The sequence below is a fragment of the Macaca nemestrina genome, chromosome X, assembly GCF_043159975.1.
Source record: "Macaca nemestrina isolate mMacNem1 chromosome X, mMacNem.hap1, whole genome shotgun sequence".
Lineage (NCBI taxonomy): Eukaryota > Metazoa > Chordata > Mammalia > Primates > Cercopithecidae > Macaca > Macaca nemestrina.
The window spans coordinates 107,389,287-107,416,695 of record NC_092145.1 but is presented as its reverse complement, the minus strand read 5'-3'; the positions used below and the strand labels follow the sequence as shown (position 1 = coordinate 107,416,695).

General features: G+C 41.9%; 1 protein-coding gene and 1 non-coding gene across 24 annotated transcripts in view; both read left to right on the top strand.

Moving 5' to 3' along the window:
* LOC105493789 (KANTR integral membrane protein) overlaps nucleotides 1-27,409 on the top strand; it is a 118,665-nt gene that overhangs the window by 15,691 nt on the left and 75,565 nt on the right. For 12 of the 23 annotated variants that reach the window (XR_011618152.1, XR_011618155.1, XR_011618151.1 and 9 more), the window contains 2 exons: nucleotides 18,648-18,744; nucleotides 19,749-19,857. The exons of 5 other annotated variants lie outside the window; for them this stretch is intronic. Coding sequence is in view for 1 of the 18 variants with exons in the window: in XM_071088474.1 (XP_070944575.1) it covers nucleotides 12,988-13,218 (231 nt within the window). In the remaining 17 variants the exon portion in view is untranslated. Of the gene's footprint in view, nucleotides 1-4,511; nucleotides 4,653-12,191; nucleotides 17,347-18,643; nucleotides 18,745-19,748; nucleotides 19,858-27,409 lie in introns of those variants that run through there. 6 more of the 23 variants (XR_011618146.1, XR_011618147.1, XR_011618149.1 and 3 more) reach the window with 6 other exon arrangements.
* LOC112428888 (U7 small nuclear RNA) lies at nucleotides 19,223-19,283 on the top strand. The gene has a single exon (XR_003020948.1). It is a non-coding gene; the product is annotated as a U7 small nuclear RNA (small nuclear RNA).

Sequence of the window (27,409 nt, the reverse complement as noted above, 5' to 3'; positions counted from 1 at the left end):
CGGCCTAAAACATCTTGTAACTGGCTATTTTAAGCTGTTAAGAACTTAACTTTGAGTGCATTAAAAAACTCTACACTTTCACTCCACCCCCTCACCACATTTTATGGTTTTGATGGTATAATTTATTTCTTTTTATAATGTGTATCTGTTAACAAATTATTGTAGATATTATTTTAATAATTTTACCTCTTAACCTGTATACTACATGTATAAGCAATCTACACACCACCATTACAGTATTACAGTGTTCCGAATTTGACTGTATACTTACTTTTACCAGGAAGTTTTATACTTTCATATGTTTTCATGTTACTAATTAGCATTCTTTTCTTGCAGCTTGAAAAACTCTCTTTAGCACAGAGGTGTCCAAGGGAACAAATACAGTCGTGAGTTCTTAGTTTCTGTTTCTAGTTGAGCCAGTAAAGCCCCTTCCTCATCCCTTTTTTCTGCTTATCACTAGACACAGAAACTAAAAACCATGGCTTCAGGCTGCTAAAAACTTAAAACAAAACAGAACAACAACAACAAAATAAGGCGAGTTAGACAAGCTAACTTTAGCATTTCTTGTAAGACAGATCTGGTGGCGATGAACTCCCTCAGCTTTTGTTTGTCTTGGAAAGTCTCTTGTCTCTCCTTTCATTTCTTGCTTTTTAATTATTATTTTTTAAATTTCAGTTGGTTTTTGGGGAACAGGTGGTGATTGCCTACATGGGTAAATTCTTTAGTGGTGATTTCTGAGATTTTGGTGTACCCATCACCCAAGCAGTATACACTATACCCAATGTGTAGTCTTTTATCCCTCACCCCCTCCCACCCTTTCCCCCGAGTGCCCAAAGCCCATTGTGTCATTCTTATGCCTTTCCATCCTCATAGCTTAGCTCCCACTTGTGATTGAGAACATATAATGTTTGGTTTTCCATTCCTGAGTTACTTCACTTAAAATAATGGTCTCCGATTCCATCCAGGTTGCTGCAAATGCCATTATTTCATTCCTTTTTATGGCTGAGTAGTATTCCATGGTATATATATTACCACAGTTTCCTTATCCACTTGTTAGCTGATGGGCATTTGGGCTGGTGCCATGTTTTTGCAGTTGTGAATTGTGCTGCTATAAACATGCGTGTGCAAGTGTCTTTTTCATATAATGACTTTTCCTCTCCTTCATTTCTGAAGGGCGGCTTTGCTGGTGCAGTCTTTTTGGTTGAAAGGTTTTTTTCCTTCAGCACACTGAATAGATTATTTCACTTTTTCATGGCCTATAAAGTGTCCACTGAGAAATCTGCTGCTAGCCTTATTAGAACTCCTGTACCTATTATTTGCTGCTTTTCTCTTGCTACTTTCAAGGATCCTCTGCTTGTCCTTGATTTTTGACAGTTTGATTATATGTTTTTGTATAGTCTTGTTTGAATTTAATTTGATTGGAGAACTTTGACCTATGCCTGGATATTTTGTATCTTTCTCCAAACTTGGAAAACTTTCTGCTATTACTTTTTAAAGTAAGCTTTCTGTTCATTTGTCTTTTTCTTCTCCTTCATGAACTCTATAATTCAAAAATTTGAAGCTGTCCTATAAATCCCGTAAGCTGTCTTATTTCTTTTTCATTTTTCCCCCTATGACTGTATGTTTTCAAATAATGTGTCTTCAGGTTCACAGATTCTTTTTTCTGCTTTATCAGTTCTGAGTGGGATATCCCACTCAGGGGATATCAACAGAGTACCTTGTGAGCATGAGATGATTATAACTATGAACTTTAACAAGACTTTATCTTTGACCTTTTGGCAATCTTCTTCTTGCCCATGGGCAGCTGTCATTTGCAGGGATAGCAATCAATTCCAGCCACCAGAGCATGGCTGTAGGGGTGCCCTTATCAACGTTCTTCATGGTGACAGCTTTGTGTCCAGAGTAGCATTCAGCCAGGACCAGTACCACTTTCCCACATTTCATGAACTTGCCCATTTCAACAGCAACCAACCAAGCCTATAGCAGAAAACACACAAAAAAACAAAAAAAAACCCTAATTTTTAAAATAATTTCAGTCTCTCTGTTAAATGTTTCATTTTATTCATTTTTTCATGATACCATTGAATTGTCCCTGCATATTTTCTTGAAGTTTTGAGCTTCCTTTATATAATTACTTTGAATTCTTTGTAAGCCATTTCATAAGTCTCCTCTTTTTAGGGTCAGTTACTGGTGCTTTCTTTTGTTCCTTTGGTGGTGGTGTGTTTCCCTTTCCCTGATTGTTCTTTTTTTTTTTTTTTTTTTTTTTTGAAGCAGAGTCTTGCTCTGTCACCCACCCACTCCAGGCTGGAGTGCAGTGGCGCGATCTCAGCTCACTGCAACCTCTGGCTCCCTGGTTCAAGCTATTCTTATGCCTCAGCCTCCCGAGTAGCTGGGATTACAGGCATGTGCCACCATGCCCATCTAATTTTTGTATTTTTAGTAGAGATGGGATTTCACCATGTTAGCCAGGCTGGTCTCGAACTCCTGACCTCAAGGGATCTGCCCGCCTCAGCCTCCCAAAGTGCTGGGATTACAGGTGTGAGCCACTGCACCCAGTTGATTGTTCTTTTTAAAAACAAAACAAAACAAGATTTATTTTGAGACAGAGTCTCACTCTGTCACCCAGGCTGGAGTGCAGTGGCACGATCTCGGCTCACTGCAACCTCTGCCTCCCAGTCTCAAGTGACCCTCCTGCCTCAGCCTTCCAAGTAACTGGGACCACAGACATGCGCCACTACATCCAGCTAATTTTTTTGTATTTTTTGTACAGACGGGGTTTCGCCACGTTGCCCAGGCTGGTCTCGAACTCCTGAGCTCAAGCAATCCACCTGCCTCGGCCTCCCAAGGTGTTGGGATTACAGGCGTTGAGCCACCACGCCAGGTTAAAAAATTTTTTTCCTTAAAAAATAGAGACAGGGTCTGGCTATGTTGCCCAGGCTGGTCTCAAACTCCTCGGCTCAAGCAGTCTGCCTGCCTCGGCCTCCCAGAGTGCTTGGGATTATAGACCTGAGCCACCGTGCTTGGCCTCCCTGATTGTTCTTGATCCCTGTGGTTGTGCATTGGTGTCTGCACATCTGAAGAAGTGAAAACTCATTCAAGTCTTTGCAGACTGGCTTTGTCTGGGAAAACCCCTCACCAGTCAGCCTGTCCAGAGGTTCTGGACTGGCCATCTGGCATGTTCTGCTGGTGGGCTTGCTGCTGGAGTCCTCACGCAGGCTGGTCTGGTGTCTGGGTTAGCAGGTGGGTGGACCCGATGTCTGGGTCCATGGGGTTTGGCCTGGAGCCTGGATCCAAACAGATGGGCCTGTTGATTGGGTATGTGGCGGTGGGCCTGGAGCCTGGGTCCACAAGGGCACAGCTGGTTCCTGGATCTATGGGAGCCAACTTCATGTCTGGGTCCACAGGGGCTGACATGGTGCTGAGGTGGATCTGGAGCCTAAATCTGCAGTGTCAAGCCTGGGTTCTGGGTCCATGGGGGCTGGCCTGGATCCTGGGTCTGCAAGGGTGGTCCTAAAGTCTCAGTCCACGAGAGTTGGTTTGGCACCAGAGCTTACTAGGGTGGGCCTGAACCCTGGGTCAGCTAGAGCCTTTGACCATGAGGACCAGCCTGGAGCCTGGGAACTGTGTGGTGCTGGGGCAGGTGTGGAGCCTGGATTCGCTAGACCCAGCCCAGTACTGGGATCTACTGGGATAGGTCTGGACCCTGGGTCTGTTGGAGCGTGGGGCTGCAGGGACCAGCCTGAAGGGTGGGGCCACAGAGATCAGCCCACCACTGGGCAGGCCTAGAGTCTGTGTCTGTGCGTGCCAGCCTGGTACTTGAATCTAGAAGTGCTCTCCTGGTGCTGGGGCAGGCCTGCAGCCTAGGGCTATGTAGGTCGACCTGGTTCTGGGCTGGGCTGGAACCTAAGGTGGGCCTGGAGCCTGAGACCACATGGCCTGGCCTGGCACTGGGTGGGCCTGGAGCCTGTGTCCACAAGGTCTTGTTGGATGCTGAGTCTGCAGGTGCTGGCCTGATGACTAGTGCTGTGGGGGCTGGCCTGGTGCTGGGGTGTGCCTGAAACCTGGGGCCATGGGGACCAGCCCCATGCTGGGGGTGGTCTGGGACCCATGGCCACCTGGGCTGGCCTGGCCCTGGAATATGCCTGGTACCTGAGTCTGTGGGGGCTGTCCTGGCACTGGAGTGAGTCTGGAGACAGACTGCCAGGCAGGCCTGGAGTGTGAGGCAGTGGAATCTGGTCTGGTGCTGGGGCAGGCCTGGAGGCTCGGTCTACAGGTACCAGCCTAGAGGCTTGGGCTGTGGTTGCCTGCCCGGTGCTGGATTTGACTGGGGCAGGCCTGGTGTTGGAGTCCAAGGGAAAGCCCAGTGCTTACTTCCTTTCTCTTCCGGCGAAAAAAAGTGTCTTCTTTCCCACTGCACTGCCTGGGGTTGGGGGAGGGGTGGCATGGATAATGTGTAACTGTTTTTCCTACCCTCTTCAATGTGTCTTTTCTTATTTCTGTGCTACACCCAGGTGCTGTCAACTCTCACCTGGTTTCCTTAGCTCTGGTGAAGTATTTTCGTGTATGGATTGTTTTTCAAATTGATGTTTCTGTTGGGGGATGAGCACTGGAAAGTCCTGCTCTGCCATCTTGCTGCCATCTGGACTCCCAAGGTTTGTTGTTGATCTGTTTTTGTTTTTGTTGCTGTCGTAGTTCTTTTTCTTGTTGCTGTTTGTTTGTTCAGTGACTTCTCTGAACTCATTTTGTGGATTCGGTCTCCCCCTGCATTATGTGGCCTCTGAGTTGCCTGCCAGCAGCCTTTTTTCCTTTCAGTTCTTGTTTTTCTTTTTAAGCCTGGATTCCTAGGGGTCACACCTGGTGAATAAATATAATTTGGTGGTCAGCTAGTGATTGGTCAGAATATATCCTTAAATGCCTTGCCTGTACATCTTCCAACCCTTGCCAAGAGGATCTGTGTTAAGAAAGCATTGCCTTCAAAGTCCAGCCAGTGTACAAGACAGCCTTCGCTTTCACTTTCTACTTGCACAGGGCCTCGCAGTCAGCCAGAAGTGAGTGGGTTGGGTCCTCTCCTATCCCAGCTCTTTCCTTGGCATGCATATAGCCTTGAGTATATGCACAGCCCTTTAGATCCCTAGGAGTATGTCAGAGCTCTTCAAAGTTTCCTATGGTTGTCTCATTCTCTAGGATTTCCTGTAAAATTCTCTAAGTGGTCAGATTTCTCCGACGTCTGGAATTTGGTCAGCTTTTGGATCCTGTACCACTGAGCTAGGGAGGGTTGGGGAGGGAGGATGGGGATCACCACAAGTGAAGTGTTGTAGACCTCACTGTCTTGCCAAGATTCTGTAGCTTCTTTGGATGATGATTTTCACTTTATTCTGTGGCTTTGGTTAATTGCCAGAGTTCTAAAATGGTTGATTTGAATTGATTTGACCATCTTTTCATTGTTTTAGAGGGAAAGTGAGTTCATCGAAGTCCTCGCTCTGCCACTCCTATCTTTAAAAAAAACTTTAAATCCTCTTCATCTCACATGCCCTTGCAGTTATGACTTCATTTCTCATTTCCCCTAACGGCAAAACTCTTCAAAGAGTTTTCCTTCCTCACTTTCTCTACCCTTCTCCTATATGCTGTTCATATAACATGTATTAGATATATGATAAAAGAATAGGCAGGGCGCGGTGGCTCACACCTGTAATCCCAGCACTTTGGGAAGCTGAGGCGGGTGATTCACTTGAGGTCAGGAGTTGAAGACCAACCTGGCCAACATGGTGAAATCCCGTCTCTGCTAAAAATATAAAAATTAGCTGGGTGTGGTGGCAGTCACCTGTAATCCTGGCTACTTGGAAGCCTGAGGCAGGAGAATCGCTTGAACCCAAGAGGAGGAGGTTGCAGGGAGCCAGGGTCACGCCACTGTACTCCAGCTTGGGGGACAGAGTGAGATTCCATCTCAAAAAAAAAAAGAAACAGAATATATACATTATATACACAAGTTATAAATATAATAATATGAAAACCCAAGAACTCACAACCCTACCCAAAAACATTAATGATATCATCTACCCATGTGTCATTTTCTGTTCGATTCCTCACCTTCCCCACCACTCCACTCCTGAAATTCCTACTCTGCTAAGCCTTGTGCTTAACATTCACTTACCCTTTTTCATATATGGGATTTTTTTTTCATATTTGTGGGGATGCTTAACCAATACATTATTTATTTGACTCGGTTATGAGCCTTGTAAAAATAGTATCATACTGTGTGCGGGGTTTTTTGTTGTTGTTTTGTTTTGTTTTGTTTTGTTTTGTTTTGTTTTGTTTTTGAGATGGAGTTTCACTTGTCTCCCAGGCAGGAGTACAGTGGTGTGATCTGGGCTCACTGTAACCTCTGCCTCATGGGTTCAAGCGATTCTTCTGCCTCAGCCTCCCGAGTGGCTGGGATTACAGGTTTGCACCACCACACCCAGCTAATTTTGTATTTTTAGTAGAGTTGGGGTTTCACCATGTTGGCCAGGCTGGTCTTGAACTCCTGATCTCAGGTGATCCACCCGCCTCGGCCTCCCAAAGTGCTGGGATTACAGGTGTGAGCCGCCACGCCTGGCCCTGTGTGGTCTTCTGAGACTTAACTTTTTTCACTCAATATTATGTTTCTAAGATTCACCTATGTTGTTGCATGTAGCTAGAGTTTGTTTACAGTATTCCTTTGGGTGATCATAAGACACATTATCCATTCATCCATTGTTGGACATTTGGGTCATTTCCAGCTTTTTGCTCTTATGGACAGTGCTACCATGAGCATTCTTAGGTGTATGTCCTGGGACACATGCGCACCCATTCTTCTAAGGTATATAGACCTAAGAATGCGATTGTTGGTTAATAGGTCATCCAAAAGTTCGGCTTGACAGGATTATGCCAAACTGGTGGTACCAATTTACACTACTTTCAGAAATGTATAAGAGGTCCCATTGATCTACATCCTCAGACACTTGATATTGTCCTCCTTCTTATTTTTTGTTATTATACTGAGTGTAAAATGGTATTTCACTGGGGACATATTAGCATTTTCTTAGTCATTAATGTGATCGAGCATCTTTTAATGGTCCTTAGCCACACATTTCCTCTTCTGTGAAAGGACTGTTAATATCTTTAGCCCATTAAAATTTTTCTGGGTACAATGGCTCATGCCTGTAATCCCAGCACTTAGGGAGGCCGAGGCAGGCAGATCACTTGAGCCCAGGAGTTCGAGACCAGACTGGGCAACATGGCGAAAACCCAACTATACAAAAAATACAAAAATTATCTGGGTGTGGTGTGCATGCCTGTGGTCCCAGCTACTTGGGAAGCTGAGGTGGGAGGATGGCTTGAGCCCAGAAGGTGGTGGCTACAGTGAGCTGAGATCACACTACTGCACTCGAGCCTAGGTGGCAGAACTAGACTCTGTCTCAAAAAAAAAAAAAAAAAACTTTTTTTTTTTTTTTAGATGGGTTCTCACTACATTGCCCAAACTGGTCTTAAACTCCTGTGCTCAAAGGATCCTCCTGCCTCCATTTCCCAAGTAGCTAGGATTATAGATGTGCATCACTGTGCCTGGCTAAATCATTTTTTATTGAATTGTGGGTGTTCTTTATGTGGATCCTCATCATTGGTCAGTTGTATGTGTTGAATAGCTTCTGTAATTTTGAAGCTTTTTTAATGGTGTCTTTACATGAGCAGAAATTCTTTTCTTTTCTTTTCTTTCTTTCTTTCTTTCTTTCTTTTCTTTCTTTTCTTTCTTTTCTTTCTTTCTTTTTTTTGAGACGGGGTCTCACTCTGTCACCCAGGCTGGAGTGCAGTGGTGGGATCACAGCTCACTGTAGCCTTGACCTCCCTGGGCTCAGGTGATCCTTCCACCTCAGCTTCCCGAGTAGCTCGGACTACAGGCATGTGCCATGCCTATAAATTAGCCATACCTGGCTAATTGTTATTTTTTATTTTTTGTAGAGACAGGGTCTCCCTGTTGCCCAGGCTAGTCTTATTTTTCAGTTGAACAAATCCATCTTTTCTGTATTATAGCCAGCAATTTTTTGTCTTGTCTTCTCTAACCTACAGTTATAAACATTTTCTTTATTTTCTTCTAATAAAAGTTTTAAAAGTTTACCTTCCACATTTAAGTCCAAATGGAATTGGTTTTTGTGTGGTATAAGGTAGGGAGCTGGTTTCATTATTTTCCATATGGATAATGTAATAATCTGAGAAGCTACCTCTGGCCTGGAGTATCAAAGTTCCATATCCATATAGATCTGTTTCTGGCCTCTCTTTGCTGTTGGCCAGCTTATTGTCCCTGAACCAGTACTGTACTGCCTTAATTACCTTGCCTTCATAATAAATCTTGATATTTGATAAAGCAAAATCTTCCCATCTTATTTTTCTTCAGAAGTATCGTGTATTCTTAGCCCTTTGTTATTTAATTAATTAATTTATTTATTTTGAGATAGGTTCTTGCTCTGTCACCCAAGCCGGAGTGCAGTGGTGTGATCTGGGCTCATAGCAGCCTCGACCTTCTGGGCTCAAGCGGTCCTCCCACCTCAGCCTCCTGGGTAGCTGAGACTACAGGTACATGCCATTATGCCCAGCTAATTTTTGTATTTTTTGTAGAGACAGGGTCACCCCATGTTAACCAGGCTGGTCTTGAACTCCTGCACTCAAGCAATCCACCCACCTTGGCCTCCCAAAGTGCTGGGATGACAGGCGTGAGCCACCTTGCCCGGCCCTCCTTTATTATTTTATTTTATTAATTTAGTTATTTGAGACAAAGTCTTGCTCTGTCACGCAGGCTGGAGTGCAGTGGTGCAGTAAGCTCACTGCAGCCTCAACCTCCAGGGCTCAAGCAGTCCTCCCACCTCAGCCTCCCAAGTAGCTGGGACTACAGGGGCATGCCACCACACCCAGCTAATTCTGGTATTTTTTTGTAGAGACAGGGTTTCCCCATGTTCCCCAGGCTGGTCTCAAACTCCTGGCCTCAAGTGATCCTCCTGCCTTGGCCTCCCAAAGTGCTGGGATTACAGGGGGGGTTACCATGCCCGGCCCCCCTTTGTTTTTTTTTTAAACACATTTCAGAATCAACTTGTCATGTTCTATAAAAATGTTGGAATTGCAATGAATCTGTAGATCATGTTGAAGAGAATTGATGTTTATGGTGTTGAGTCTTCCTCCCTAAGAGCATGACATAGCTCTCTATTGTAAATAAATTATTGAACGTCTTTTGGCAGAGCTTTATATTTTTCTGCATAAGGTCTACATATCTTGTGTTAGATTTATTTATTGGTGCTTTATGGGTTTGCTGCTATTATAAGTGGGATCTTTTATTGTATTTTTTATCTCTTTTGCAGGTACATAGAAATGAAGTTAGCTTTTGTATATTAGTACTATAACCATTTGCCTTATTACACTTTTCATTATTTATTTTATTTATTTATTTATGTATTTATTTATTTATTTTTGAGGTCTCATCTTGCTCGGTCATCCAGGCGGGAGTGCAGTGGCGCGATCTCAGCTCACTGCAACCTCCGCCTCCCGGGTTCAAGCGATTCTCCTACTCAGCCTCCCCAGTAGCTGGGATTACAAGCACAGGCCACCACGCTCAGCTAATTTTTTGTATATTTAGTAGAGACGGGGTTTCACCATGTTGGCCAGGCTGATCTCGAACTCCTGACCTCACATGATCCACCCGCTTAGGCCTCCCAAAATGTTGTTTTTTTTTTTGTTTGTTTGTTTTTGTTTTTTGAGATAGAGTCTCGCTCTGTCTCCTAGTCTGGAGTGCAGTGGTGTGATCTCGGCTCACTGCCACCCCCACCTCCCAGGTTCAAGCAATTCTCCTGCCTCAGCCTCCTGAGTAGTTGGGATTACAGGCTCCCACCACCATGCCCGGGTAGTTTTTGTATTTTTAGTAAAGACGGGGTTTCACCATGTTGGCCAGGCTGGTCTCAAACTCCTGACCTCAGGTGATCTGCCCGCCTCGGCCTCCCAAAGTGCTGGGATTACAGGAGTGAGCCACCACGCCTGGCCCTAAACTTATTTTTAAGTAGGTTTTTATTCTGGAATAGTTCTAGATTTACAGAAAAGTTAGTTAAGAGATAGTACAGAGAGTTTCTGTATATTCCTCACTGTAGTACATTTATCAAAAATAAGAAAACAACATTGATATATTACTACTACCTAAACATCAGACTTTACATGGCTTTATCAGTTTTTTTCACTGGGGTCCTTTTTTTGTTCTGGGATCCAATTCAAAATATCACATTGGATTTAGTTGTCATGTCTCCATAGTGTCCTCTGGTCTATGACAGTTTCTCAGTCTGTTCTTGTTGGGTTTTTTTGTTTTGTTTTGTTTTTTTCCCCCAGAAGTCCATTAAGCTGAGAATGTCCTTGTTTTCATGACCTAACAGTTTTAAGGAATACTGTTGAATGTTCCTCAGTTTGTATTTGTCTGAAGTTTTGCTTATATTTAGACTGGAGTTGTTTTTGGAAAGAACACCAGAGTTTAAATGCCTTTCTTATCAGATCGTATCAGAGGTACCTGTATCCATTGGCATCCCTGGTTTTGTGAACCTTCATCCCTTGGTTAAGGTGGTGTTTGCCGGGTTTTCCCCCTGGCAAGTTGCTGCCTTTCCCTTTTCATAGTCTGTTCTTTGGAAGAATCTAGCCCACCCGCAAGGAGGCGGGAAGAATTGAGCTACAGGTCCTGGAAGGAGGGGGTGTATCTGTGTATATCATTTGAAATTCTTCTGTAAACATTTGTCTCTCATCCCTTATTTATTTACTCTGTCACTTATATCAGTATGAACTCATGCATTTTTATTTAATAATTTGAGTTATAAATCTAATACTGTGTTCTTTGTTTTGTTGGTCAAATCAGTCCAGTTGTGGCCACTGGGGACTCTTGCCAGTTGGCTCCTGTGTCCCTTTCACATACTCCCATCCTTTGGTTTTGAGCACTGCTTTACTTGCCAGCACTTGGAAATGCTCCATACTCATCTTGTATTTTCCTCTCTCAGTCCTGGAATCAGTCATTTCTCCAAGGAGCCCTGGTTCCTTTTAAGGTGTCTGTATATTCTTTTATGTTTTCTATGGTGACAACCATATCAGCTATAAATAATGACAGTTTTGTCTTTTGCTTTCCAATCTTTATGGCTTTATTTTTCTTGTCGTACTGAGATGACCAGGACATCTAGTACAATGATGACAGCATGCATCCGTGTCCTGTTGTGTATTTTAGAGGAAACACCACTAACTTTTCCCTAGTAAGAATGATACTGTATTTGCTATAGACTTCCTACAGGTTTTATCAGGTTAAGCAAGTTCCATCCTATTACTCTATATTAAGAGGCTTTTATTTTTTTAATAATGAAAGGGTGTTGAATTTTTACCAAATGCCTTTTCTGTTTCTTATGATAATTATATTTTTTTCTCCAATAATCTGATATGTGGTAAATGACATTTATAGATTTTCCTTATGTTAGACCATCTTTGCATTTCTTGTATAAACACAGCTTGGTCATAGTCTTTCATTTTTTATACAGTGCTGGACTCAGGTTGGTAAACAAAAGTTTAGAATTTTGCAACTGTGTCCATGAATAAAATTGGTCTTTACTTTTCCTTTCTTAGGCTGTTCTTAATGGCTTTTGGCATTAAGGTTCTGCTGGTATAGAATGATTCAGAGTGTTCCCTCTTTTACAATATTCTGGAAGATGCTCTGTAACTTTGGAATGATTGGTTTGGTAGAACTCCTGCAAAACCATCTTGGTCTAGTGTTCTCCTTTTTAATACTGAGTTACTATTAAACTTCTAAATTAAAATCTTTTCAAAATTGTAAATAAGAAGGTTGAAATTTGCTGCCATGTTTATTTTATAAGCTTTATGCTTGAAATGGCTACACACAAATCCTGAGCAAGACTTTTTAATGATGCATTCTTCAAATTCTTAACAGTCGCCATCCATAAATGTCTTTCTTTGTACAAGTAGGTGATAAAATATTTGAAGCCAATTTTTAAATGTTTCAAAGATGTTTAACAATTGGAATTATATCTAACAGCTTTTCTTTTTGTTTCACTGACAAGTATATTGTTAAAACTTCTCGTGACGATGTGAGTAGATTTCAAATCCAGTTGAACGCTTTCATATTAACAATTTCAAAATAATGATGAAGCTCTTATTTGCAGAACATGCATCATTATTAGAACCATCACCCTGCAGCTAGCTTGGATACCATTAAAAGGGCTCACCAGCTGCAAACGGATAAAAGTATCTGATACTCGGGAAGACAGAGTTTCAGGGTTTCTACCTGGAGCTACACCCTCCAGAAGCCCCTCCTTGGCCTCCCTGCACCCAGCCCCATCCCAGCCAGTCACATCTTGGGCTGTACGTGGTGTTTCTTGGAAACCGGAACACAGACTCCTCCAGCAGCTCCACAGGCCCCTTGTCCTCAATGAGCAGAAGACTACAGGAGCTGGCTACTGAAGAGGCTGTCCAAGTGATAGAGCACCTTCTTGGCCCTGCTTAGCACATTTACTGCAGAGCTGGATGCTACTTATTTGTGCTCACCACCTTCAGGGACTGCAGAGGGATTTGTCAGACCCTACTTCACTAAGGGCCACCCTCTAAGGATCTCCAGAAGAGGCTGCCCATAGAGAGAAGTGGCCTGCCTAGGGTCTCCACTGCCTCAGGTCCTACCCGGACACCTCTAGGGCTGAGGGGATCGGTATCTCTTCACCTACCTGTAATCCACATACCAAGTGGAAGAATCTGCCTGCTATTTTTTGTTTGTTTTGGCGGGAAGAGTTTTAACTACTGCTGTAATTCCTTTAGTAGCTATGGAACTGTTGAGGATTTCTTTTTCTTCTTGAGTCAATTTTCGTAAGATAACAGTTTTCTAGGAGTTGGTCCATTTTGCCTGCATTTTCAAATTCATTGGCATCAAGTTTCCTTTTTATTCTCTGCTGTGTATAAACTGTAACGATGTCTCCTTTTTCATTACTGATATTGGTTATTTGTGCCTTCTCACTTTTTTTCTTGATCAATCTCACCAGAGGTTTATCTATTTTATTAGTCTTTTCAAAGAACCAACTTTTGGCTTTGTTGCTCCTCTCTATTGTATCTTTGTTTTCTATTTCTTTAATTTCCGCTCTTATCTTTTTTGATCTCCTTCCTTCCACATTTTTTGGGTTTATTCTGTTGTTCTTTTTCTAATTTCTTTAACTGGACATTGAGCTCATTAATTTTCATTCTTGCCCATTTTCTAATTTGTGCATTTAAGGATATAATTTCCCTCTAACTACTGCTTCTCCATAAGTGTAGATATGTAGTATTTTCATTATTGTTCAGTTATAAGTATTTCATTTCCATCAAGGTTACTTCTTTTACCTGTAAGTTATATAGAAATGTGTTTTTAGATTTCCAAATGTTTGGGGATTTAAAATTTTACCTCTTTGTTATTGAAAGCTGTCTTAATTGCATTATGGTCAGAGGATGTGGTTCGTGTGATAACAACTCTGAAATTTTTTAGACTTGTTTTATGGCTTAGTATGTGACCAATATTTTTGAATGCTTCCTATGTGCTAATTTATAAGAATGTGTGTTCTCTAATTGTTGAATACAGAGATCTGCATATGTCTATTATCAAGTTTGTCAACTATTGTTCAATTTTTACTTATCTATACTAAGTTTTTGGTCATGATCTACCAATAATTGAAAGAGGTGTGTTAATATTCAACTGTGATGGTGGATTTGGCAATTTCTCCTTGTAATTCTATCTCATTTCTTGCTTTATATATTTCGAGGGTGTTCATTAGGAATATTCAAATTAAGAATTGTTATATATTCCTGATAAATATGTAATGACCCTCTCTATTCCTGATAATGCATTTTTCTTTGAAACCTATTTTATCTTATATTAATGTAGTAACACAAATTTTTCTTGTTGGGATTTGTGTGGTATATAATTTTCCATCCTTTTACTTTTGAGCATTTTCATGCCATCATGCTTTAATTACATCTCTTGGAAACAACATATAACTGGACTTTTAAAAAAATCTAATCTGATGATCTCTTTTAGTTGGCAAGTTTAGTCTGTTTATATTTACTGTGATGTATTTGGGCTTATTTCTACCATCATACTTTTTTATTTCTGTTTACCACCACTACCTTTTTCTATGCTTCATTTTCTCTTTTCTTGCCTGCTTTTTTAGTTTTGAGATTTGTTTTCTTATTCAATTGCTTCCTCCCTATTTTAATTTTTTTTCTATTCTTTCTGTGGTTACCCTTATAAAGTCTAAAGTTAAACAATATTTTAGCCTCCTTCTTGAAGAATGCAGGAAGCTTAGAAACCTTCAACTCTAGTCATTCCTCTCCTGACTACATACTATTGTTTTCAAATATGTTAGTTTGTTCCTTTTTATAAACCTCACAATTATGCATCTTTATCAGTATTACTTTATATAGACAGTGTTTGTTTGGACTTACATGTATACATTCTTGTATCGCAGACCATCCTTTGGGATCATTTTCTTTCATTATGAATATAGTGTTTTAGTGGGTTGTTTTTTTTTTTTTTAAGTACAGGTCTCTTGATGTTAAATTCTTCCAGTCTTTCTTATATGTAAATGTCTTTATTTTATCCTCATTCTTAAAAGATAGTTTGTTACAGGTATTTTTACTCAACACTTAGAATATATGGTTCCATTCTCTTTTAGCTTTGAGAAGTCTTTATTGCTATTAAGAAGTCGACTATCAGACTAATTGCTGGTTTTGTGTGTGTCTGCCTGTGTGTGTAGTAGAATGTGCAGAGGGTCCTGCAGTTTTACTCTAACATGTTTACATACGTATTTTTTTTTATTTATTCTACTTTGGAAATGTCATGTTTCGTGGCTCAGTGGATTCATGCTTTTCATCATTTCTGGGAAATTCTCAGCCATTATCTCTTCAAATATTGCCTTTTGTTTTTTCTAGTTTTTCTTTCTCAGAATACAGTTAGTCATATTTTGGACCTCCTCATTCTGTCTTCCGTATCTCATAACATCTCTGAGATTTTCTATCTCCTTGTCTTCCTGCATTTCATTCTGGATAATTTCTTTAGGTGTATCTTTCAGCTTACTGATTCTCTTTTCAATTAACTTTAATCTGCCCATTGAGTTTTTTATTTCAAAAGTTATATTTTTCATTTGTACAAAGCTCATATATTTTACTTGCTAATCTGCCTAGTCATCCCTAATAGTCTCTTATTGCTTGGTCATCTTTGTGATTACATCTGTTACTACTACTTTAAAACATTTTATATACTTTTTGTGCAACCAGTAGTCACTGTTTGCATGAGTATGACATTGTAAATATTGTTCACATCAAAACTACATAGTATATTCTGATTATATATCCTTTGTTGTATACCCTTTTGTTTTCCTTGGAGCTAATAATTGTGTATTTTGTTTTCTTTTGCTTAGTGTTCTAGTACCTATTACTATTCTTCTCTGAAATTCTTTATACAGTCCAAATCAGATCATGTCCTTCCACTATTCAGAATTCTCCCATGGCTCCCACCTCCCTCAACAAAAGCCAAAGCCCTCACCATGGCCCAAAAGTCCCTGTATAATCTGGTTCCCTTTACCTCTCTTACCTTGTCTCCTATCACTCTCAGTATCACTCACTCTTCTCCAGCTACACTGGCCTCCTTGCTATTCCCCAAGCGTGCTAGATACCGTTCCTTTTCAGGGCCTTTGTACTTGTTCTTCTCACTGCCTGGAACACCCTTCCTCCCAAATAATCTGATGAGTTGCCCTAGTACTTCCAGTGTGCTCAAATGTCACCTCCCTAGAGAAGTGTTTCCTGATCAACATATCTAAAATCGCCCCATCACATGCATTTTCTATCCCTTTATCCTACTTTACGTATGTTTTTCTACAAAGCACTGATCACCACCTGGTATATTTTATATTTATCTATTGTGGTTAGTGTTTGTCTCTCTTCAGTAGACTGTAAGCTCCATAAAGCAGGGACTTCTGTTTTGTTCACTGCTGTATCCCCAGTGCCAAAAACAACAGTGCATAGTAGATACTCAATAAATATTTATGGAACAAACTGAATGAATGGATGAATGACTTAATTGTTAATGTGGAGGATAGAGAGATAAACGCCTGAGGAGTAGGCTAGGCACAAAGGCCTTTAATGCCATGCTAAGGAAGTTGGATATCATTTTTCATAAGGTTGGAGGCTGTGGAGAAGCAGTGAGGATAGCTCCTGGGTTCTTTAGGGAAGCAAGTTCTCAGTTGGTAGGGTTGTGGCAAAGCCCCATATTTTCTGACTGGCTGTACGCCCTAGGGCTCCTGAAGGCAGGCCTGCCTCTTACCCAAATAGCCCTCAAACTGCTGTGTTGTCATGCTGCCTGTTACCTGGTGAAAAGTAAAACCCCAACTCTCATCAGGCTTTCTGATCCCAGCTGTCATCCCCCTTTCTCTTGCGCTGCGAGGAACTGTTTCCTGGTCCCCAGGCCAAGCAGACCACTCTCATTATACTTCACCTGTGGTACTTGGTGGTCGGTAGGGGGGCTGCAGGGGATAGCATGGAAGCTGGTGTGATGATGAGCTCATAGTAAGTGTTGTTATAATGGGAGATACCTTAGGAGGGTAAGTTACAGCTCAAAAAGTTTTTTTTTCATTGTCGAAGTGAGAACAGGCTATGTGGGGTTTTAGTCCTGACTTTGCCCCTAACCCTACTGGGGCCTAGTCTGGCTCCAGTGTTTCTGCCTGCCCATGACTCTGGATGCTAATTCTATTGTCTAATGTGTGACCTACTCTCCTATTTCTGTCACCTACTAATTTCATCAGCATGCCATCAGAATTATACAGAATGCCATGTATAATTAGCTCCCTGTGGCATGCCAGTAGAGACCTCCCTATCCAGGCCAACATCAATTTATTAATCATTAGCACACTGAGTTTAACTAAACATCCACCTAGCTGTAAGTTCAGCTGAGCAAAATTTGACCACGTAGTATGTGTCAGGCCTCCTCCTGTACACTGAAGACACAGAGATGAACGAGATGTGTTCCCAGACACAGAACCGTAAATTCAGGGCAGTGTGGTCAGTGCAGTAACACTGGTAGGAAGAATAGACTGTGAGAGCCCCTAAGGAATACACAACCCAGCGCAGGGGACCAAGGAAGCTTTCTTGGAAGAGATGGCATATGAACTAAATATTAAAAGATTTAGTTTAACTTTCTAATGTTAAACTGCCCTTGCATTTCTGGGATTAAACTCAACATTTTTATGTTGTATTAAATCTTATTCATTCTGGATGTGGTTTGCTAATAAACTATTTAGGATTTTTGCATCTTTAGCCATCTGTATTTGTCTGGTTAAGGTTATAGTGATTTCATCCAATAAATAAATCAGTTTTCTAGGAATTGGTCCACTTCATGTAAGTTTTCAAATTAATTATGTTCTCTTATTTTTTAATTTTTACTATATCTTTTATGTCGTTCATATTATTTGTGCCTTTTCTATTTTTTCTTGTAAGTTTCTCCAAAGATTTTTTTTTAGCGATTGGCCTTGAAAAGCTTACCATACATATTTAACCTAAAGTCCAAAGTTAAACATACTCCCCACCCAAACAATTCACAGACTTTATAAATCTTTAATGTCTCCCAATTTACATGTTATATGTCTACTATTTTTGTTCCTCCCTTATTAAGGATGACACTAACAATATCATTTTATGCAAACATTGTTTGCTTAAATACTCATTTACCTTTTATTTGCCCACCTTTCTTCTTTTACCTCAGATGTCATTTTTTGGGACGATATTTTTTCTTCTTCTTTTTTTTTTTTTTTTTTTTTTTGAGATGGAGTCTCACTCTGTCGCCTAGGCTGGAGTGCAGTGGCATGATCTGGGCTCACTGCAAGCTCCGCCTCCCGGGTTCACACCATTCTCCTGCCTCAGCCTCCCGAGTAGCTGGGACTACAGGTGCCCGTCACCATGCCTGGCTAATTTTTTTTTTTTTTTTTTTTTTTTGTATTTTTAGTAGAGATGGGGTTTCACAGTGTTAGCCAGGATGGTCTCAGTCTCCTGACCTCGTGATCCACCTGCCTTGGCCTCCCAAAGTGCTGGGATTACAGGCACGAGCCACTGCGCCCAGCCTGATTTTTCTTCTTCTTGAAATACATACAGAACTTTAGAAAATCCTTTAGTGTAGATCACTTAATTGGAAACTCTTAGTCTGTGTTTATCTATAAATGCCTTTTTTCCCCTTTATTCTTCTTAAAAGATGGGTTTGCTAGGTACCTACTTCTAAATTACCTTTTTTAGAAGGATATTAAACACTGACACGAAGAGGACATTATGACACTCTCATCTGGTTTCCATTATTACCGTTGCAAAGTCTACTGTCACTCTAAGTTTTTTTTGTAGGTGTTCTTTTTCTCTGGCTGCTTTGAAGGTCCTTTGGTTATTGGTTGACTCTATAAGATCTTTTTAGTTGGTGTTGTCTTGCAAATGTTCCTTTTTATAGCTTCCTAATCTTGCCCTATGAATGCAGTGTTTTCTTGTTGCTCTGATGATATTAAATAATAATGTCTTTTTAAAAAGTGTTCTCCCTACAATTTTATGTATTTATTTATTTATTGAGACAGAGGCTCCAGACCCAGGCTGGAGTGCAGTGGCACGATCTCATCTCACTTCAACCTTCGCCTCCTGGGTTTAAGTGATTTTTCTGCCTCAGCCTCCCAAGTAAGTGGGATTACAGGTGCCCGCCATCACACCCGGCTAATTTTTAGTAGAGACAGGGTTTCACCGTGTCGGCCAGGCTGGTCTCAAACTCCGGACCTCAAGTGATCCGCACACCTTGGCCTCCCAAGGTGCTGGGATTACAGGCGTGAGCCACCGTGCCCAGCCCTACATAATTTTTGTTTCCAAACATATATATTTCGTTGTCAGCAGCAGTGAGAAACTCACTGACACCAGATTTGGCCAAAGGCACCACAGATAACACAAGCATGACATATTCTGAAGCCTTAGAAAGAATCTGTATGAATAATGGGCGGGGGGGGCTCTACTGTGTGCAAACATGGGTCAGTGCCACAGTTCTGTCACTTGCAAGTATGTTAGTGCAGTGGACTTCAGCCAGACTGCCTGGATTCAAATCCCAGAGCTGGTCAAGTCACTTGACCTCAAATTTCTGTAGTTTCTTCTGTAAAAATGGGGATAGTAGTGTTACAGGTCTTTCAGAATTTGTCTAGCAGGCATTCTGGTTTTTGCTGAAAGCCCCCTTAAAAAATAAATAAAACAAAAATGGGGATAGTAGTAATATGTACTTCATAGGATTATTGAGGGTATTAAATGGGTTAATCTACATAAAGTATTTAGAATAATGCATGGCATGTAGTAAGCACTGTATATGTGTTTGCTATTACTACCATTATTACTTTTGCGACAAGGGGATTGAAGGAAGAAGAGCTTCTATGGTGCAATGAGGAAAGGAGTATATCCTGCCCTAATATCTTGGATATAAAAGCCATCCACAAAAAAACAAGGTCAGGAATTCAAAGGGGTTATTTGGGCACCTTAGAGTGTGGGATATCAAGTAGGCAGTCAGAATGGGATAGAATTCTTCAGTGAGAAGTATTGGCTATTTCCTTTTTGGAGCAGAGCAGTACCATATGGGAGAACAGTGACAGAGGGATAATCTAGGCTCAGGGGATTTCTTAAGCAGTTAATAATGCTTTCTCTCTTAGGAACTAACCTGTCAGGTACTGAGAGGCTTTGAAGATGGCTCTTCAGGTTGGGGACACGCCTTTGTTAAGGGGCAAGACTGCTGCCTGGAGTTGATTCACATACTCAGAGGTAGGATTGACCACATAAAGAAAATGCTTTCAAGTCTTTGTTCTGAATTTTCTTCGACCCTCCGTAAGTTTGGGGAAAGTCCCACCCTCAGTAACCACCTCAGTAACCATCCCAGACACAGTGTAGAGGATATGAACAGGCAGAGTGGGGCATCTGGAAAACAGGTGCATCGTGGGGAGGCCAATCTGAGGAGCCATTAGTATTAAAATGGAAAGTTCAAGAGATACAAAAATTCTAAAAAAACTTTATCAAATCAAATCCAATAATGTATTACAAGGATAATGAATCATAACAAAATGGATTTTATCCCAGGAATGCAGGATTGGCTTGGCATTAGAAAATCAATCATGCAATTCAACATATTAACAAACCAAAAAGGAAAACCCATATGATTATTGCAATAAATGCAGAAAAAGCATTTGACAACATCTGACATCCATTCCCGAGTTTAAAAAACAAAAACTCTTGGCAAATGAGAAATAGAAGGGAACTTCTTCAATCCGATGTGGGCATCTGCAAAATAACCCACAGCTAACATTATATTTACTGGTGAAAACTGAGTGCTTTCCCCCCAAGATCAGAAACAAAACAGAGATGTCCACTCTCACCACTTCTATTCAGCATTATACTGAAGGTTCTAGGCAGTGCAGTCAGGCAAGAAAAAGAAGCAAAAGGCATCCAAATTGGAAAGGAAGAAGTAAAACTGTATTTACAGAAAATGTGATCATCTATGTAGAAAATCCAACTGAGTCCACCAAAAATAAAACCCTACTAGAACTAATAAGTGAATCCAACAAGTTGCAGGTTATAAGAGCAATATACAAAAATTAGTTGTATATCCATATACTAGCAATGAACAATTGGATACAGAAAATTTTAAAATACCATTTACAATAACATCTAAAAATGTGACTTAGGAATAAATCTCACAAAAGATGTGGGAGACCTATACACTTGTATTGCTGAGAGAAAGAGGAGCCAAATTAATGAAAAACATTCGTGGGTTGGAAAACTTAGTATTGTTATAATGTCAATTCTCCCCAAATTGATCCATAGATTAAATGTCATTCCTATAAAAATCTCAGCAGGCTTTTTGCAGAAATTGGCAACCTGATCCTAAAATTCCTATGGAAAGACACTACAGTGCCTGGTACAGTGTGTAGAAACCCTGGGTAGGGTTCAGCTTTCCCAGAGAATTAGGATTATCAGTGGAGCACATATAGAGAGGAAAAACAGTGACAGGGCCTCCAGTTGCAAACAGGTCTACAAAGGATATGAGCAAGCAATTTCCTGAAGTGGAAAACCCAAAAAGCTAACAAGCCTAATAAAAGATGTTCAAATGTATTAACAGAAAAGTCTAAAATAAAACTACAGTGAGATTTTACTTTAGATTTCACAAACAGACAAAATTTTAAAAAGCTGGATCATGCCAAGTCCTTTAGTGGGGATATGGGGGCATAGGGACCCTCTTGCATTGGGAGTGGGGACTTTGGCAGCCATCCCAGAGATGAATGTGACACTATCCCCATGGGCCCTCCAAATAAATTCTCACACAGGTCCATAAAGGGTCATGTAGAAGAATGTTCATTATGGTGTGGTTTGCAACAGTGGGAAGTCGAAGGCATGCTGGGTGTCCATCACCAGGGGCATACACAGGGAAATAGTGATGGGTGCACTCCACAGAGGACCTCTTAACCTTTACACCAGTGAGTTAGATGTACACAGGGCAACACGATGATCTTCAACACATAGCACTGAGTGAAAAAGAATGAACCGTATAACAATACTACTCAAAAGTTACAAATATATGCACATATACACCAAATACACACCTTACAGAAATGCACACAAATGGATGTAAGTTAAACACTTTTGAAAAATGCCTATGTCAGGGAGAGGGGAGGAATGGGAGCGTGGATGACAGGGAATAAATAAAACAAGAAAGCGGTGGAATTGCCAGGCACAGTGGCTCACACCCGTAATCCCAGCACTTCGAGAGGCCGAGGTGGGCAGATCGCTTGAGCCTAGGAGTTCAATTCCAGCCTGAGCAACATAGTGAGTTCTCATCTCTACAAAAAATACAAAATTAGCCAAATGTGGTGGTGCATGCCTGTGGTCCCAGCTACCAGAGGGGCTGAGGTGGGAGGATCACTTGAGCCCAGGAGTCTGAGACTGCAGTGGGCCGAGATTGCATCACTGCACTCCAGCCTGGGTGACAGAGTGAGACCCTGTCAAAAAAAAAATAAAAAAGAAAAGAAAAAAGAAAGAGGGGAGGAGAAAAAAACAAGCAGAAAGTGTCTGTTCCCTTGGCCTAGTCACCCACTCCCCATGGCATTCATCCTTTAGAGTCTACTCCACTGAGGAGGAAACAGCCACACCTACACTCTGTTAACCTGAGGTCAGAATGCCCAGGTGAGCCTGGCTCAGACGATCTGTACTCGGCTGGTTTTGAGTACGTGCTGCTGCGGCTCCTGCACACCCTCCCACCAGCACTGCAGCTGCCTGGAGCAGGTGTGGACATGCATTTCACCCCACAGAAGTTGCCTGCTGTGATCTACTATTAAGGGTGGGGGCTGGTCACAGAGTTTGGAAGTAAAGAGTTAGAGCGGCCCACTCCCCATCAAACCATATGGTAACCAGACCATATGGTAACTAATTTCTGGTCCGCACAACAGTCCTGCTAGTGCCCTGACTATGCTGAGACATGGGTGTATTTTCCTAGCCTCATTTAGAACCTTACCCTCTGACTTCCCCAGAAGCAGCTCTTGTAAACTCTTAGGGAAACTGAAGCCAGACTCACTATGACTGAGAGATTCTCTTCAGCTTATCCTCTCCTGGACTCTTCACCTAATTATACCAATACTGCCCCTTCCCACCAGCCAGATGCATGCTTGCCATTTGGTTTTCAAAACAAAACAATACCTTGTTCAGTGATACATACATGGGAGGTAAAATTTTCTCAAAAGCAGGCCAGGCACAGTGACTCATGCCTATAATCCCAGCACTTTGGGAGGCCGAGGCGGGCGGATCACCTGAGGTCAGGAGTTCGAGACCAGCCTGGGCAACATGGAGAAATCCCGTATCTACTAAAAATACAAAAATTAGCCGGACGTGGTGGCATGTGCCTGTAATGTCAGCTGCTCAGGAGGCTGAGGCAGGAGAATCACTTGAACCCAGGAGGTAGGTTTTGCAGTGAGCTGAGACCGTGTCATTGCACTCCAGCATGGGCAACAAAAGTGAAACTCTGTCTCAAAAAAAAAAAGAAAGAATTTTTTTTTTTTTTTTTTTTTTTTTTGCAAAAATTGAGGAAATGAGAACATAAAGGTCAAGGTAGTGGTTTCTTCTGGGCAGGGGAAGGAGATGAGGGATCCACAGTTGGCTTCTCACACTCTATAATGTTCTAGTTCTTAAGCCAGCTGGTGGGTAGATGGGTGTTTTCTTATATGTCTTTAAACTGAACATGGAAGTTTTCAGAACTTTTTTCTATGTTGAATACATTTAAAAGTTTGAAAGCAACACAAAGAGATTTCAAACCCGATAATATTTGCATTTATCAGAACACATAGAATCAAAGAGAATGACAATAATCACATTGGAATATCTGCCTATGAGGGGGAGGGTGTTGGAAACGGGAGTGAGGAATGAAGGTAAAGTAGAGTAAATACATGAATAAGTAAATTAAAAGATACGCATTTTACTGATCAAAGATAACAATGTAACATGACCAGTAGAGTATAGCTTCCTCCACCTTCTGCACCTGAGATTCAAAGGAAAAATAAATACTGAACATGATCAAGAGACCGGACCTAATAAATCTGATTGATCCAAAACCAACAGGTACAAACTTAAATCACCTGAGTACCCAAAAGATTATTATAATCAAGTAAATCATTGCAACAGAAAGTTTTCTGAGGTGAAGGATTTTGAAGGCTCCTTCAAAAGTTGGTCATTTCTCCAAAGTTTTGGCAGGATTGCTTCCCAACATTCCTAAAGGATTCAGATGGGGCCGTCGGTTCATTAGCCCATTTCACAGTAAAACTCAAAACCCAGTGGAGAAAGCAGGGGACTGAACTCATGTCCCTACAAGAGCAAAAGACCAAACCTTCATACCTTAGAAGTACAGCCCCATGTTGAACCATGTCTTGGAAATTGCCTCTGTAGCTTCAACACAAACAAAAACCTGGCTGTTGGAAAAATGTGTTTGATTTAACCTCAGCCATCCTTAGACTACAAAAGAATCATGGGGGTTATATTGAGTCTGCTTGGATCACCCCTAGCCACACTCTTCCTCCTTTTGTCCCCTAATCCTAGTGTCCCTATCTCCACTGATGAGCAAATGGACATTTCCCCTCAACACTGAGGTCACGTATTCTGCCTTGTCTCTGCACTCAGGTTGCCTCGCCAGATCTGCTGTGGGCTGCAGTTTTAGTTGAGATCATGTTAGTTAGTTAGTTCTTATCTTTTGAAATGGCTTTCTGTTACCATAGGATGCTTCACTGAGGTATGTGCCTTCCTGCCTAACCTTGTACGTCTACTGATGTATCAGATAGACATGTTCCTTGCAAACTAAACGTAGTAATGTGCTGCAGGCCAGTTGGAGTATCACCGGATCTCCGCATGCCATTTGTGTCACCCTGGTGTGACCCACAGTAACTATCTTTATGGGTTAAGCCCTTCCTGAAGTCCCAGCCAACTTGTGGACAGCTGACTTTAACAAGGGAGGGCAGCTGCTTAGGATGCTCCCGTTAAAATCAAAATCACACAGCACCTGTTGCCATCTTCTAGCCCTAGTGTCCACTTTCCATACTGGCAGAAGAGGAAAATGAGCCTATCATCAATGTCCTCCTCAAACTGGGTGTCTTTTTTTTTTTTTTTTTTTTTTTTTTGAGACGGAGTCTCGCTCTGTCGCCCAGGCTGGAGTGCAGTGGCCGGATCTCAGCTCACTGCAAGCTCCGCCTCCTGGGTTCACGCCATTCTCCTGCCTCAGCCTCCCGAGTAGCTGGGACTACAGGCGCCCGCCGCCTTGCCTGGCTAGTTTTTTGTATTTTTTAGTAGAGACGGGGTTTCACCGTGTTAGCCAGGATGGTCTCGATCTCCTGACCTCGTGATCCGCCCGTCTCGGCCTCCCAAAGTGCTGGGATTACAGGCTTGAGGCACCGCGCCCGGCCTAAACTGGGTGTCTTAATGCCAACCCACAGTTTATACAGCAGCCCTATCCTCCTGGTAAGAAAGTCAGCCACATTTATTTCTAAGAGCAGATGGGTCTGCCATCATGATCAGGACCCACACCACATTAGTGAACATATGTCACCCCTGTTCATCCCAGACTTCTGAATCCACCATCATCCCCTCTGTGAATCCAGTTCAGGCTTCTTTGGGGTTGACCTGACCGACACTATTTCTCTGTCTTAGGACATCCCAATTCCCCAAAACTCTGTTTTCACCCACCATCAGCAACAGATAGTTTGTTTCTTTTTGTTTGTTTGTTTGTTTATTTGAGACCGAGTCTTTGCTCTTGTCGCCCAGGCTGGAGTGCAATGGCACAATCTCAGTTCACTGCACCCTCTGCCTCCCGGGTTCAAGTGATTCTCCTGCCTCAGCCTCCCAAGTAGCTGGGACTATGGGTGTAAACTATCACGCCCGGCTGATTTTTGTATTTTTACTAGAGATGGGGTTTCACCATGTTGGCCAGGCTGGTCTTGAACTCCTCACCTCAGGTGACCCGCCTGCCTCAGCCTCCCGAAGTGCTGAGATTACGGGCGTGAACCACCGTTCCCGGCCTTGTTTTTTGTTTGTTTGGTTTTGGTTTTTTTGGGTTTTTTTGTTTGTTTGTTTCATTTTTAGGCAGGGTCTCACTCTGTCGCTCAGGCTGGAGTGCAGTGACATGATCATGGCTCACTGCAGCCTCGGACTCCTGGGCTCAAGGGATCTTCCTGCCTCAGCCTCCCAAGTAGCTGAGATTAGAGGCGAGAGCCACCACACCCAGCATATATATATAAATATATATATATATTTTTTTTTTCTTTTTTTTTTTTTGAGATGAAGTTTCGCTCTTGTTGCCCAGGCTGGAGTGCAATGGCACAATCTCGGCTCACCACAACCTCCGTCTCCTGGGTTTGAACGGTTCTCCTGCCTCAGCCTCCCGAGTAGCTAGGATTACAGGCATGTGCCACCACACCCGGCTAATTTTGTATTTTTAGTAGAACGTCTCACTATGTTGCCCAGGCTAGTCTCAAACTCCTGGGCTCCAGCAATCCTGCTATCTCAGCCTTCCAAATTGTTGGGATTATAAACATGAGCCACTGCACCTGGCCACATTAGTATACTATTGATGTTGAACCATAACATTCTCTTTTTTTATTTTTAAAGAGACAAGGTCTTGCTCTGTCACGCAGGCTAGAGCAGCTAGGACTCCAGATGCCTGCCACCTCACCTGGCTAATTTTTTATTTTTGTTTTTGTAGAGATGCGGGTTTTGCTAGGTTGCCCAGGCTGATCTTGAACTCCTGGCTTCAAGTGAAACTCCTGCATTGGCCTCCTAAAGTGCTGTGATAACTGGTGTGAGCCACAGCACATAGCCTGAACCGTAACATTCTTATATTCCTGGAGTAAACTCCACTGGGTCATAATCTGTATTTTTGAATGCAGTATTAGTGTCTGTTAGCTAACTCTTGAGGGGAGATTTTTGTTTTATAAGTGGCCCTAGGATTTTCTTTTCTTGGGTTCTCCTATCCAGTTTTATAATTTAGGTTACACTAACCCCAAAAAAAAAATAGGTTTTACTTTTGTTATTTATTATGCATATGATTGGAATTAACTATACCTTGAAAGTTTGCTACAGCTCACCTACAAAACCCACTGGGGTTTTGAGAGAGAACAGTTCTTTTGATTACCATTTTTATTTCTTTAATACTTACTGGACTATTCAAGACCTTTCTATTTGTGCCATTTTTAGCATGGTGTATTTTTCTAAGAATGTATCATTTATTTTCATCTAGGTTTTTAAATTCATTGGCATGTCATTCATAATTCTTCACTTTTAAAAATTCTATTTTTCTGGTCAGGCTCAGTGGCTCACGCCTGTAATCCCGGCACTTTGGGAAGCCAAGGCAAGCAGATCACCTGAGGTGGGGAGTTCGAGACCAGCCTGACCAACATGGAGAAAGCCCATCTCTACTAAAACACATACAAAATCAGCCGGGCGTGGTAGCACATGCCTGTAATCCCAGCTACTCCAGGAGGCTGAGGCAGGAGAATCGCTTGAACCCTGGAGGTGGAGGTTGCGGTGAGCTGAGATCGCACCATTGCACTCCAGCCTGGGCAACAAGAGAGAAACTCCGTCTCAAAAAATATATATATATATTTTTCCCTATTATTGTCCCCCTTATCATTCTATATCTTGGTGTTTGTTTGTTTGTTTTTTGACAGAGTTTCGCTCTTGTTGCCCAGGCTGGAGTGCAATGGCATGATCTTGGCTCACCGCAACCTCCGCCTCATGGGTTCAAGTGATACTCCTGCCTCGGCCTCCCGAGTAGCTGGGATTACAGGCATGC